The sequence below is a fragment of the Plodia interpunctella genome, chromosome 25, assembly GCF_027563975.2.
Source record: "Plodia interpunctella isolate USDA-ARS_2022_Savannah chromosome 25, ilPloInte3.2, whole genome shotgun sequence".
Classification (NCBI taxonomy): Eukaryota; Metazoa; Arthropoda; class Insecta; order Lepidoptera; family Pyralidae; genus Plodia; species Plodia interpunctella.
In genome coordinates this window covers 4,976,043-4,991,691 of record NC_071318.1, presented here as the reverse complement: position 1 = coordinate 4,991,691, position 15,649 = coordinate 4,976,043, and the positions used below count along the sequence as shown (strand labels likewise).

Below are 15,649 nucleotides of genomic sequence, written 5' to 3'. Positions count from 1 at the left end.
GATAACTATGGGAAACCGCCACACGCTGCAAAATTTTCGAGCCAGTAAATGGTCAAAAATATGCTCGGAACACTTCACACACCTGACGACTTATGAAAATATGGACTTCATACAGGTAAGGCTTTCAGTCAAAATCAAGTTTATCAGTTTATCACCACAGTTGATCAAATATGCAGAACATAACCTAAAATGGTGTTATTAATTTCAGGACCAGTTAATCGCCCTTCAGTTTTCTCATGGTCTAAAATTGAAGTCTTAAAAGAGTGTTCAAAAGTGACAAAGAGCTGCTAAACGTGAAGCTAAAAATCAAATAATATGTGTCGTTGTATATGAAGTTAACCCTATAGACGGTTTTTGTGTTTATCTTTTTGATTTGAATAGTTTTTGACTGGAAGTAGTTAATGAATTATATTGAAGAAGTGGTGGTCGAAAATAATATATCTACATATCCCAATTCCAAAAATAAGTAGTGCAATGTGATATCAATAGTGTTCAATAATTTATAATAAAGGTATTGTGTTTTACAATGGTCTTTAATTATTTAGCAAATGATGTCTTATATTTAACACTTTGTGTTGACTTTTGTGTTTGTGTGCCTATTCAATAATCCACTAAATCCTTCTTTTAAACTCGCACCATGGTTGCGAAGAAGATATTTTAGTCGTAATCTTCAATAATATTGAAAATTGGCGAATTTTTGCCTCCATTGGCAATGTTTGCTAACCCTAGTTGTACCTGTAGCACCATCTGCGCTGAGCTTTGCGTAATATGCCCTATTACTAGTAGATGTTGTTATAATATACTGTTTTCACTTGGCAAGCTTGAGCAAAACCATAATAAATTATACTAGGTGTAACCTTCATATCTATGTGAAAACCGTGCAAAAATCCGTCCGGTCGTTTTTTTAATTTTTCCGCGTACATACAAATACACAAATGCAACTGTGACAACGCGTTATTTTTAACCTTTTGATGACCTGTCCCACTGCTAGACAAAGGTCTCATTCTTCCCTTCCCTTATTCTTCCACCGGTCTCGGTCCAAGGCACATTTTTATAATATGTAAAGATATATGTATAGGTAATAGAAAAACAAGGAACACGATTTCCACGGCCAGAGGCCGTGTTATAAAAGTTAAAGGGCATTTTTTTTTCCTCGTTTTCCGACTTTTTTCCTAACTACTTATTTAAAAAACATTAAAACACGAACCGAACGAAGCCGGGACGGGCAGCTTGTTTGGTTTAATCATACCAAGTACCATCATATGGAATCACAACATTTTTGTTAAATATCATAATTTAAAGTTTAAAACAAATCATCAATGATAAATAGTAGTATTTATTATATATTAACTGGCAACTTTTAATACCAAAGACAAGGTGTTGCTGTCATTTCCGCTCAAGATGGCGCCTCTAAGAAAATAGGTTTTCTATTTACGGTACCTAATATCTTTCATCTCCTTCCCACTAGGTATTATTAACCACGAAAGAGCGAGAAAGTTAACTTCGCCATTTGATAATGTAACGAAAAATAACGAATTTGTGGTTATATGACTTGAAAAGTTTTTATTTATTTTTACTAATTTATTGTGCAATTCAAAGTAGATAATTAATTTAAATAGCTTATTTATTATTAGGAATTATATATTTAACAATATTTCTACAAAACGATCAGTTTTTATGGCGAATAATGCGATCTCAAGGTATGTGGTCGATCAATAATGTTGTCATTACGAATGCAATTCCATGAACGCATTTCCTTAGTTATCAAAATCGTTTTACTATTTCACTTGCATAAATGTGCAATCATTTCTAATGTTCTATTTATGCATATTTTGTTGTAAAGTTGTGAATAGAGGGACAAGTTTCAATCCTGCAATACCGTTGGAATAACGTATTTACTTCGAATTTGGATCTTCGAATAATAACGGATTCTATTTTTGAAAGGTAATATTATTGAGGTTTATTGAGGGTGTCATAAGAAAAAAACCGAGAGTAGATGAATGTTCTTTTCGAAACACGACATCCACGTTAGCTTTCTTTGTAGAACGATCGTGCAATATCGAGGTTCAATGTCGTCGTCCATTACGTTGCGCAACATGTAGCCGCGGACTAAACAAGTTGTTGTAAATAGTGCACATTTTCTATTCATTTTTACTTTAAACATATGTTCCATAGACTTTCTGAGAGAGCAGGGAGTTGTTTAGACATTACGCGATGGCCGCGAGAGGTTATTTTTATCTAAGATTGTTGTTATCGCGAGAATGAGGTCAAACGCGTCAATTCCTTTTCATTTGCTATTATGAGAATAGTTGCACGTTAATTGGCAAATATCACACAATATCCACACAATGTAGATGAATTACAGTCGTAATAAAGGAATTAATAGACAAAATTTTATTGAAACAAGGAAGGTCACACTGGGCGAGTGAATCAAAAGCATGCCAGTCCTCTATCGTAAAGATTCTTCACTTTGGGTGAATGACTACCTACATGCTGTGACAACATTGAATTTGTTGATGTTTTGTATTTCGATCAAATAAATTTAAATATTTGTTTCTCTCAAATTTCGAGATTGTATTGTACCTATCCATATAGTTCTATACTTTACAAGACTTAAAACTTATTATTACAATGTAATATGATTAAAAATATAGGTAGGTACAATAATATGAAATTTACCTAAATTTTAATTTTGTCACTCAAAATTAGAGTAAAATATATGAAAAATCTTTAGGTATACAGCATACAACTCAGACACATAATCACTAGTAATGTACCGCAAACTTTTAATTCGATGGGACTGACATATCTCCAAAATAAATAAAGATTTAAAAAACTCACTATACTTTTAATTGAATAATTTCGAATCGGTCGAGATGATTATACCTAGTTAGGTATAATCATCTATTTAAACTTAGTGAAGTTCAGTTGAACTTGATAATAATGTAGAAATATAAATATATTTAGGTAGGTACCTATTTGTAGTATTACAATGAATGAAAGTGAGTTCAGAGTTTTCGAACTTACTGTCACACAAATTCCATTTAAATTATAGTTTTGACACTTATACGTAATTAACATAGCTGATAGAATAAACAAATATTATTTTGTTATATATAGATTAGATTAGAAACCAATTTTGAAATTTGGTATTTTCACATAAAATATCTCAAAATTGTGATGCATTGGAAAAATAATGGTAAAACATTGCAGGATTGTCCAAAATATATTTACTCAAACATAATGTTCACCGAAAATTAAAATTGTATACTGGCAGTTTTTGTCATATCAAATGTCGAAGCTGCAAAGCACTGGCATGATTTGTAACAAACTCGTCCGTTCAACCGTTCAACTCGACCAATGTTTAAATAAATTACCGAGCTAGTGTCGCCGACGCCGATCGATTCGGTGACTATCGATTGAATTTTAGTTTAAACTTAGTGAATTATCGATACGGTCGATAATTTCAATGCTATGGATTATTCGATAGTAGGTACCTAACGCATGAATGTAGACGTGCATTAGAATTCCATACCTATTATAAATCTGGGCACGCATTAGGTTGGGCATTTATACCTATATATTTATTTATTATATACAGAACACATACAGACCTTTCTTACTTAATTTCCAAACTTCCTATAGGTATGCTAGCTATAGAAGAGAACGTTATTTTATTCTAAATGCATTTTCTATTTCAAAATTGCATCCCCAATCTTTACTAGCATTTCGCCCACAATACATATTTAGTTTAGTTCTACATTAAGAAACATTAATTGCAAGTTTTTAGGATACTAAATATGTTTTACAAAAAATTCGATACACTGTAGTTTTTTTAAATTATTTTTTTTTTGTGAAAATCGAATAGACAAATGCATAAAAATAAAAAATTCTCACTTGAATGATTTATTTTATGCCTGATATTTTGACATTTTCTTCCGCAGCGCAATGGAGGATGAAACTAAGTCATACATACAGATCCAGATAGAGAAACTGAAGATATTGCAGGCCAAGTTGTCTTCAGAGGCTGATCAGGATTACGTCATTGTGAAGCAAGAGTGAGTACTTACTTAATATGTACTTTTTAAAATTTAATTAACTACTTACTAACAAAATTTCCTTTACGTTTGATATGTATACCTACAATATCAAATATAGATTATTTTATATACATATTCACATACCTATTACATTACATCATCTGGTTTTCAAGTTTAAAAAAAGTCTTTTTGTAAAAAAAATATAATATTAATATTATGTTGATTGCTTTCTTTCAATTTAAAAACGATTAAAATGTGAACTTTTCGAAATTCCTACCCTGCACTTAACTTTTTGAAATACCCACTCAGCTGGAAAATATAAGTTACGTACCTATACATATGCTGAATTTATATTAGTAATGTCTAATACAAATATAGGTACATCGAAATAGGCATGTAATCCCAACTAATATTAGGTATAAATGTGAAAATAAGTTTGTTAGTTTGAAGTACGGCGAAGGATATAGGGTAGAGTACGTTTAGGTACGGAAAAATAACTGGTCCCGTGGGAAATTCACACAGGTGAAGCCGCGGGCAAAAGCTAGTGTAGTATATAACCATATAATTTTTAATTCTGTCAAAGAAAGCTTTTAGGTTTGTCCTAGGTTGCTTTAGGTATGTACCTACCTAACTAGATACTACGTTTTAATTAGCAGAAATATATTTTTCTTTTTACAAATAAAACCACTCCACCTGCCTGATAGTAGTTAAATGCATGCAATAAAATGCATTTTATTATTTTATTTGTAGTTAAAGGTACCTACCTAACTTATGTACTACTCATTGAATAGCAAAGCAACTTCGAAGGGGGTCGGGGAGGCGAGGTAAAACTTCGATTCGCCTGCTCAAAACCTCGTTTAGTCAGTCCGGCTCCGCGCGCGATACGACCGTGATTCCTTGGTGTTATGATGATTATTTAAAAAATATAAAATAAAAAAGTAATTCTTTAGTCTATGCGATTTCTTTTCATTCTCGCGGGAAAAGTTTGAGGTTATTTCACGTCGGTGATTGTAATGGAGTGATTTTGTTAAAAATGCATAATGATTAATAGAAATAGGGGTGTTTTGATACGTCATCGCGCCCTGCAACAGTTGTGAGAGATGCAATATCAAATCGATGATGGGGACGAATTGCAATATCGGATTTTTGGCGAGTCCTTCACGTTTTCGAGTGAAAATTCGAACGCCGGTGCTAACAGCCGCAGAAAGTGAGTTTTATTTTATTGTTACCCACATTTCTGAATGCAGTTTATGCACTCACTCTCCACGGTCGTATTTATTCATATTGACCATGAATTTTACGTAATTTCCATATGCTGAAACCCTATGATTTAAAGCTCTTAATTTACTATGCAAGTAATATTTTTGTTTTTTTTTTTTAAATTTGTTACAATGTTACCTACAGCCGACTACGGGATATTTTCCGTATTTTCTCAAATATTGCATCGTTTATAACGCTATTCCCACGGCACCCCCACCCGGGCGCAGCAGAGTAGGAGTACCTGTATACCTACCATCGATTTATAGGTAGGTAGGTACCTAACTTATAAACCGACTACTACTGGCTTAGTAGGAACATCAAGTCTACGTCTCAAACTTACCTAGGTAAATACCTATTACCTATAGGTACCTATAGGTATTTATTTTATTTGGGCAAATCGAATAGTTGTGTAGAATAATCAAAACGTAGGTACAAAAGGTAGGTAGGTAGGTAATTACTTTCGCAAGATATGATATGGGTTACATTCTGAAAAACTCGTGCCACCTATAAATCGAAAAAGAAATGAAAAAATATAGGTATATTCATTACATTTACAGAGTGGTAACAAAAATAGTGGCTGAATTCTCCTTAAATTGCTTGCTCTTTCTCTCATACCTGTTTATCCTTGGTCGCCTCGTACCTACATCTAAGGGAGGATATGGAGTGGTCCTATCCTAGAGCTGGAACCACAGGTACCACACGCCAGTGAAGAGTTCACTTGGTGGAGTTCCTTCCTTTATTAGGTACTTTCTTATTTACTTATTTCTTGTTATCGACCACGACACGACTACGACGACGCACAGTTTGAAGACTGGATTTGGTGGTGTGGATTTGATCCCTGATTTTCTGATGACATTTCCTTGAAAATGACATAAGATCCAGATTTGCAATGATTTTTTATATAGGTGGCATGCGGCCCCTCTGATGTTATAAGTGATCACCACATTCACCACAGCCTATCAGTGCCTGAACACCAGCGGTGTCACACGCGTGTGGCCTACCAATTTCCCATTTCACGTAAAATAATTTAACTTAGTCTAAGTACCTAAAATATGAAAGAATTTCTAGCCATACATACCCCTAGGTATGTATGGCTAAAAATTATTTCTATAAATTATTAGGTTCCGACTCAAAATGCCGAAAATTCTCTAATATAAGGATACCTATAATATCGTAATAATGAGAAGTTCAACTTCGGAAAGGCGTGCTTTTCGAAACGATAAACTCGTTCATTGATTGTCAACTATCTAACAATTGAACATCAAGTTACAAAATCCTTATTGCTATTACCAAACGGCAAATTTGAATATTCGGACCTCCGGCGACCTTGAACTCGTCCGGATAATCTTGCGTGCTTTCCGAGACCTTGGATCGGACACCAATGTCTCACGTACTAAAATTCTTAGGTTATTCTTGCCAAAATTCTTGACTCCTGCTCGTGCCGCCAGGTTATCTACAATCAGGGCTGGGCAGCTATTTATTATAGAGCGGCATGAGAAATGATCAAAGATAGCCTCGACTAGTAATGGGTCAGATTAACAATATAATAGTCGATAAAATTAATTTCTACTTACTATATTCGAACTTGAAATTGCATGTTTGATGATAGAAGATACGAAGTAACTAAAACGTAAGCCGTCGACGATTTCGAGATCCCCTTTTCCATTTTTAGCCTGCTTTTAAACTTTCTAGCCATTGTATGATCTACCACGTGAAAATATGTATGTATTATGCGCTGTAAAAAGCGAGTAAACTTAATTCCAGATTGGGTTAACTAACACTTAACACATTACACTAGTTGCATTCTAGTTAGTCCAAAAGTTAAATAGGATTTTATCCTTCCCTTCCCAGCTTCAACAAAATTTTCAACATAAGGCTCTCGGTGAATACGTTACTGACTTTAAATAGTTTGCAAGTCATGATATTATGATGATTTAAAAGTGCTATGAATATTGCCTTTTAATAAAAATATTTTGACTTTGTTATGGCGTCCCTATTCTTATCCTGAGCAACCAGTCAAGTCATTCAAATCAACTTTAGATAAGCATGAAATGTGTGTTTACTTCTTATACAGCCTTCGTGCGTGGGTGCGAAGGAATTCGCTAGTCACTAAGCACGCCAGTTGAATGGAGACATGAAGCTTCCATTCAAAAATGAGGCCTCAAGCGTAACCTTGAATCCTGTAATTCGCGAGAGGAATTATATTATCTTCGCTTTTTTGTTACTGTTTTTATGAGTGATACAAAAAGTATATATTTAGCTCTGAGTCATGTTAACCGAATGATAAACGAGCCTATTGATATTATTCTGATTAAGTATGTAAATTAAAAATTAAGTCTAGATATTTGGGCTTATTTTTTGTTATGTTTTTTATAACATCTTTCTTAATTTTCTGATTTTTGCCTGTAAAAATATAAAGAATTTGGTATTTTGTTAGTACATTACATAGTCTTAAGGCAGGTTATACAAATAAAAATCGAAGATAAACTTTTCCAGCAAGATTTTTCTCTGACCATTTGTGAGATGTAAGTACTTAAGTTATCCACTTGAAATGTGATTTTTAATTTCTTTCCCATCATAGTTTTTTCAAGATTACCATATCACCAATAAATTGTTTACATGCGCTATCAAGTCGACCATAAGATGACAATAAAAACTTAACCGTGAGAGAATACTTGATGAACAATAATGCAAGTACATTGACCACGCCACCCCTCTTTACCTGGGGGTAAACGACCACGACAGAGGGTGGTACCCCCAATGCCTTAATTATTTCATGTGCGTCGGCAGATGGCTGGCAAGGTGCTACCCAGTGATGGCCCCGCGATATCGATATTTCCCCCTATATGTTGGAAATAAAGTTTAGCAATTTTTTTTGTCGATTGTGAAGTGAGATATACATGTGTCTTCTCAATGATAAAATAAATAAATGTAATGTATAATAATGAAAATACACCTATAGAACCAATACACGTTTATTTTCTTAATTTGAAAGCATTTTAAACAAGAACATTTTAAACGTATTTTGTTTTGTCATTCGTGGTTATTCCAGCGAAGCGAACTATTCAGTGTTCGGTATCTACGATAAGTTTATCGTTAATATCGATAGTCTCCCCATCCTTATCTAACATCGACTCTTCTATGAATACCAATGTAATTGGGGTGAGTGCAGGACGGCACTTTCACACGAGTGCAACTGCTGCAACTAGTATCTTTAATAACTCCCTTTTTTATGAGGTGGTTGTAAATGTATAGCAATGTTGACATTTTAGATGTTTACTTTGTTACACGTAATGTTGAAGGAAATTGGTTGTTTCTTTGCGGTATTTTTTCATTCACATAAATATCAATCAATAGATTATTAAGTATATGACATGACATTATTCAACATACAAGCGAACAAGTGACATGTGAAAGTTAAAAAAAAGGATTCATAAATCAGTTATTAGAAAAGGACAAGAGCGCAGAATACTATGAAATAATAAAGAAAAAATCACAAATTTGAAAAGTTCAATGTTCTGTTCCCGAATCACAAATCCATGTGCAAATATCCCGGTTTAGAATAAGGTGAATGTCATACAATCACATTGCGCAAAGTTTGATGTATCGACGACCGAGTCAGATAATAATATTTATCAGGGAATTATCTATGAAGGAACCAGTCGAATTTCCGACCACGTGGTTCAAAGGACGGCATTTTTTTTTCCATTCAACAAAAGGCATTCAATAGACCAGCTGTTTGCTCTGTAGAAGAAATATTGTAATACTTTGCAAGGGGACTTAAGAAATTGGGGGAGCCTATTATTTTCTGAATTCGTCTCCGAACAAAAGTTTCAGCCTAGTTCTTTTGTTGGAGCGAGACAGATTTGCAATATGCCCTTTCGATTTTGAATAAGGTACATAGGTCGGTCTTGTATCCATGTCAAAGTTCATCAGTGTTCTATACGATTTTTTGGCGAAAGAGATCGGGGCTTGACGTTGTCGTGTCGATATTTTTTATTGGAATGTTTCCCTCCCTATTTGACATAAATCTTATCATCGTATTAAAGTTGTACTTATACGATTCTAACCGTTTTCATTCTTCCAAGTGTTAAATATATTTATTTACTTGATTCTTATGTAACTAGTTAACATGTCTCAAGTTCTGGTAAATATCTATTCAAAGAGCTGTGCAAGAGTGCATTCAAAGAAGTACTAAGTTGAAATAAGCCAATTTTTTAAAGCTCCACAGTGGATTGGATTGGATTTGACCGGTCGCAAACTATGCAAGAAATGGCGTTAAAACTATAATTTACCGTGTAACTATTTAAAAGTATGCGTATAACTTTCACAACCAATCAGAATCAGCTGATCTTAAGTTCACAAAGGATGAATATAGATCCCAACCGATGCGTAGGAGTTGCGCGACTGTGTCGACGCGTGCCGATGCGAACCCTACGAACTTAAATATGCACCGGAGATAGCACAATCGTATATATTCAAATGGGGTTTTTATTTACTATCATGAGTCAGACATTTCTTGAAAATGTAATATGTTGAGGCATTTTTATGATTCCTTAGCTAAGACAATAATATTGGTCATAAAAAATAAACAAAATATTTGATTTTCTCGTATGTTCACCTTTTCATTCATTAACAGTTGATACCATTTTTATTATTTTTGTTGATCTAGTGGTTGATGATAAATACTCACAATATATTCGCGTGAACAAATACTTAATATCAAGCGATAAAACAATATAAGGATGGAAATACATGTATCTTCTGTAGCAAAGAACTTGCAAAGCCATGTACTTTATATACATGTTTCCTGTTACAACAGTTAAGTACTTACAATCACTATAGGGGCTTAGTTCATATCAGACTTCCTCCTATTTATCAAGCTTGGTACAACAAAACAAATTTGATGTAGTAAATAGCTTTTGAAATTTTAATTTTGGCTATAAAGAATATAATAATAAAGCAATAAAGACTTCGAGCCTATTGCAGAGTACTAGAAGGAATCACCATCCATCAGAAGGAATATTGAGAAGATAAAGAAAAGCGCGAATAATAATAAAAAAAAATCATTTGCCACAATAAAATGATATAAAAATACAATGTAACATCTTTACCTACTGCTATGCGGGCCATAAGTGTTCAAACATTCGTATCTTGAACCCACATGTTCTAGACAATTTTAATGTTAACTTCACCTTTACTTATGAAGGGTTCCGACATGAGGGTTTTGAATTATTATCGATTTGAATTGTTTCCGACTAACATATGGAAGGCGTATTTGTAATCGATTTTACGGGACTGGATAGTTTGTATTAGATTGCAGCTGAAATAATGTTATTTCAAAACGTCTGTGTTTGTAATAGACTAGTATTAGGTTAGCCATCTGTCATAGTTATAACTTCGGATAGGTGAAACAAATGGTTAGCTAGCAGATCATCTTGTTATATTAAACTTTGGTTTGGATTTTGGGTTTTTGTACTTCACTGGATTTACAATCTAAAGAGGATCATCAAGAGTAGATAATTCTAGAAACAGAGGCCTCTTAATTAGAATTTTCTACTTTTTCCTATTCTGCGCTATTTCTTGCTACCCTTAAAGGGCTTTTAAGTTTCTCAGTACTTCATCTCTCTATAGCTACCTGGAATGACCGATAGGTCTTATGAAAGAAAGAAATGTCTATTTGATATTACCATTTTAATATAACATAGTACATCAAGTAATAGTTACTATCGAAGTGTCGAATTCTCCTCTTTTTCTTATCCCCCAACCACCGTCTTCCATTTTATATTAATAATTATCGCTTTGTTAAACTTCAGCTCGCAAATAGAATCTGTGTGTTCAGAACGTGATTTCCATTCAAGCTCAACATTCCTTTTCATTTTATAGAGTATCCAGTTCCATTTCCATCATTATAACCCTGTCTAGTGTTTCAACATTCCATGTCATCCAGGATAAAACCTGTTCACTTCAACGACGCATAAAAAAAAAACCATAACACAAGATGCAAATGGTAGCAACATCATTAGACCATGTAAAGTTCTTTTCATTATTATTAAATTAATTCTTTTAATGGTTATCGTTTAGGTATTAACAAGCGTGACGGCCATATTGCACGTGATGTCATGCTCAGCTGGGCTAAGGATATGAGGGCTTGGGAACCCTGACTTATTGTCAGTAGACTTATTTGTGGCTAAAATCAATTGTTCTTTTTTTGGTGTGAATACGTCTAAAACAGAGACTTCTGTCGTCGAAACTATATAGGCTCTTCCAACCTACGATATTTTTCTGGCCTTTTATCGATGACTTGTTCCTTGCTTTGTTGTTTTTTAGCTTGTATTTATTGTCTACTAAGCACTTTTACATTAAAATGACTTGTGTTATCTACAAAAAAGTTTACTTTTTAAACATGTAAGATACTGAATGTCATCTAGTACTTATTTTTGTTAATTAAAAGTTTTAAGCTTGCCTGAAACGTGTTCAGTGCATCCTTATCAAAAAGTAATTCAAAAAGCTGACACTTGATATATGGTAATTCCCAAATCGAATTATCCAATCACGCGTGAATGGAATCAAAATACTGATTGTTATTTATTGCACTTATAATTAATGTAAGGGTAAAAAACACCCCATGCAGGTAACACTGGATTCCCACGAGTAAAAAAAGGGGCTCTCAATTTGGACATGAGGGTAACTTGCGTTGCATGTCTCTCAGGTTTTAGACTGTCCAAATTTGTAAGCGATTCAGATGACGCGTCTTTTTTAATTCTGTGGTTCCCATGATCGTAATGGTGGTCGAATGATGTTGGGTATCTTATAGTTGTCGTCTATTGTACTTGCTTCATGTCTCTTTCTTAATGTCAACATTCTTATTAAAGCTAAATGTTTCATGTATTTATTTCCGATACAGTATCTTTATTTAAACATCTTTGCATATTCATGTATATATCTCTTTATTTTATTTAATGTCTGGAATATAACATTACGTCCGTAGATCTAGATTATTATTAAATATCTCCTTTATGTCAATGAAGAATTTGACTGTGATGAGTAGGTTAAAGTCTCGAACGTTTCAATAACGAAGACGAATATTTTTAAAACAAACATGCTCAGTATTGCAGTGAACAACTCTTTCATACCTGTTTCCGTTCTTAGTAATGTACTCCTTTCAAAGGGGAATTTCTATTGTGAAGATTCTCAAAATCTCGAAAGTGCATTGCCCTTTTAAATGGGTCATTTGCACTTCTATAAATTAAGAACGAGTTTAGTTATCTATTATTTATTTGAAACTTTGATGACAGGAAATTCGCAAGTTAAGCTACTACGGCTTTGGCGGAAGCGTCACTGAGCGTTATTTAGTTGATTTTTCCATGGATTTAGTAAGTACGAAGGTACAACAGTATCTACCTACTAATTCTGTGATTTTTGTTATTGGAACGATGGTGAAAATTGACAGTACACAGTTTTCAGGTTATATGATTTGGAAATAAGAAACTGATTGAAGATGGAAATATTGCTCAGTACATCAAATTTGGTGTTTTCGACGTACATTGCTGGTTTTTCCTTGCAATAAATAAAATATCTCATACAAACTAAGCAATATTTCTAGGAGTTAATTCGCGTCGGTCCGAGTTCGTCGATTGTGTGTAGCCACTGTGTATAATAATCTAATCGACGCGCGCGACGCAACGAATAGAGAAACTTGACGGTTGGGACAATACTTTGCAATTGTTTAGTATCTAATAAATAGAACAGAAATGTAATGTTGAGTTAAAAAATGCATTAAAATAATACACGAAATTATCATCATAATAGCGTGGGCTTAATCACCTGGGTAGACTAGAGATGAACCAATGATAGAATTATCCCGGGGTCTGACGGCGTTTTGTTATTGGTCGGCGGCATCCCCCGGTGGCGGCGCATGCGCAGCTGCGTGGCAATCAACGTAGCTTTGTGCGTGGGGGGCGCAGATGGTCGCTCCCGGTCGATTCACTATACTACCACGATAAATCGATACGCGGTACATTTGATCAAGTATTTCGGTCATTCCGGCATGTGTTATGGTAATGTATGCCCGACGATGACAGGTTGGTTTTTTCTTAGTAAAATGTTTAGTAAATTAGTGTAACATTAGCATCTGTTCTATTATGTCCGAATCGTATCTGAAAATTGGAATAATTATTTACGAAAATTAGATTGGCGGGGCATTTCCGTGCCCCTAGACTGTATAAGAATATTGAGCCATAGATTCTAACACCACAGTTGTTGTAGTGAAACGGCCTTCGAAAACCAATAAGATGATTAATATTTTTATTTTAATTGATTTATGATAGACCACCAGCGAAATGGGTTAGCGAAAATTAACACATTAGCGTTCAAAAAACGTTCCATTCAAGATACCGTTCGGAAATCCATATTCCCTTAATTGCTAATCGGCATCGTAAATTTGCCGTTCGTTGACACGTGGTTAAGGCCAGATGGCTCATCACCTGCTCTTGTTCGGTGAATAAAGTCTGCAATCGAGTCGAGACATTGCGGAACTCGATTCACCCGGGACCGCATTCTTATGCGAATTCCCAACACTACGCCCCGGTCCGGTCGTTGACTTTCGAACGTTTTTGAAATCAAATGATAATTTTTCTTTTTTTTTATCCTACCTACACAGGAATTTTGCCGCCGGGCGGTAGAGTCATCACTTGCGCGATAAAATAATAAAGTATAGCAATTTAAGCCTGGCGCTTGGAACAATGACCTCATACCATAAACACAATCTTCCTCTTAGGAGGCCCCTCGCTTTCAATCTGTTTCACATAAACTGGGTTGTGTGAATTATGGCCACGTTTTATGGCACAGTTCCTTTCAAAATCGCCAAAGCCAACACTAGAGCTATTTCTCGAAACTACTGAAAAAGGCGTAAGTTTGTTGTTAAGGTCAACCTAAAAAATGTTAAAAATGGTAAAAATAATTATAAACAAATGGTTCATTACAGCTTTCTCTAAACACCTTTACAGCGCGTGCTAGCCTGTAATTGTAAAACGATATAATAAGGGGAGGAAGTATAAAAAATACGAAATACAGGGGGTAGAGAAATGTCAGGCCATGTGCGCGGGGGCGAGTCATTGTACTACGTCTTGAGACATTAATCTTGAGGAATATAGGGGAAAATGTCCAGGTGAACACCCTTGGTGGACCTTTGTACTTTGACAATAAATTTTTTATCATAAAAGTCGCCAGCGTTTTCAACTTCGATTTTGAATTTGGAATTGAAGATTTCTGTTTTGATAATTATCGCAAACCAGCTGTATAGGTAAAATAGCGTTATTAATTATTTTTTTAATGCATATTTATATAAATATAATGTATTTGTGCCACAGTCTTAAATTAAGTCTTGGCCAGACTTTTCCTCTAACAAAGCCATTTTGGACAATTCTACGACGAATACGTTTTTTGTTTTGAATTGTTTAATGGTAATAAGAACAAAGCAGTTGACTAAATGTTATCTTTTTGCAGATAAACAAGACGATTTGCTGAACACACGTCAGCTTTAACAAGCAAAAAGTTCAAAGGGGCCCGTGTGTCATCCGCGGCATATGGCCGGGACATTCACACATTTGTTTCTAAAAAAAATATACGGAAGTTACTTCCAGAATTTTTTTGTGCACTTTTGACACTAGTTGTTTCTATATTAAATTCAATAATATTTACAAGTCTCCCTGATGATTAAGAAGTTTAAGGTCTCCATGATTTTGTTCTAGTTATCAGTATACTGTACTTACGTCATTAATACAAAGATGATTGCTTATGATCATCATCTTAGCCACAAGAACACATATGGACATAAACTTATTCTATCTGAGCTAGATCTCTCTCTGATCTGAGCGTTTTCTTCTATTCATTCGCAGCCATCGACTTTTTCTTCTCCACTTCGCACAGCCTTTGTATGCTTAACTTAATTGTTTGATTATTAGCACGTATACCATCCTTGACATCACTTCTTGGGTTTCCTTCTGACCAGCCATCCTCTTCAATAGACTGAATCGTAGTGAAAGATGACATTTGAAAAAAAAATGTGAACTATTGATTTGTTTTCTTAGTGGCACATATTGATGAGAGAATGGAAAATATCCACATGGTTAATGAAACTCTATATTGTTAATATTTGATGTATTATTTTTGAATGGGTCTTCTAATTTATTCCCAATTCTGACAGTCCATTAAAAACACAAATGCATAATTTTTGCACATGACCAGATCATTTTAAATATCCGCGTGAGAATTGGACCTCATAAAATGAATAGACAAGGACTTTGAAAAATTCGCATGCAACCCCTTGGTCTTCGTCTATTGTAATT

The 15,649-nt window shown here is 34.4% G+C and overlaps 1 protein-coding gene across 5 annotated transcripts in view; it reads left to right on the top strand.

Annotated features, from left to right (window-relative positions):
- Positions 1–1,499: 1,499 nt before the first annotated feature.
- Positions 1,500–15,649, top strand: part of Myb (Myb oncogene-like) — a 43,112-nt gene continuing 28,962 nt past the window's right edge. For 3 of the 5 annotated variants that reach the window (XM_053764082.2, XM_053764078.2, XM_053764077.2), the window contains exons 1-2: positions 1,500–1,700; positions 3,945–4,058. In XM_053764082.2, coding sequence (XP_053620057.1) covers positions 1,678–1,700; positions 3,945–4,058 — 137 coding nt within the window. In that variant the 5' untranslated portion in view covers positions 1,500–1,677. Of the gene's footprint in view, positions 1,701–1,774; positions 1,945–3,944; positions 4,059–4,891; positions 5,248–15,649 lie in introns of those variants that run through there. The other 2 variants (XM_053764079.2, XM_053764080.2) reach the window with 2 other exon arrangements.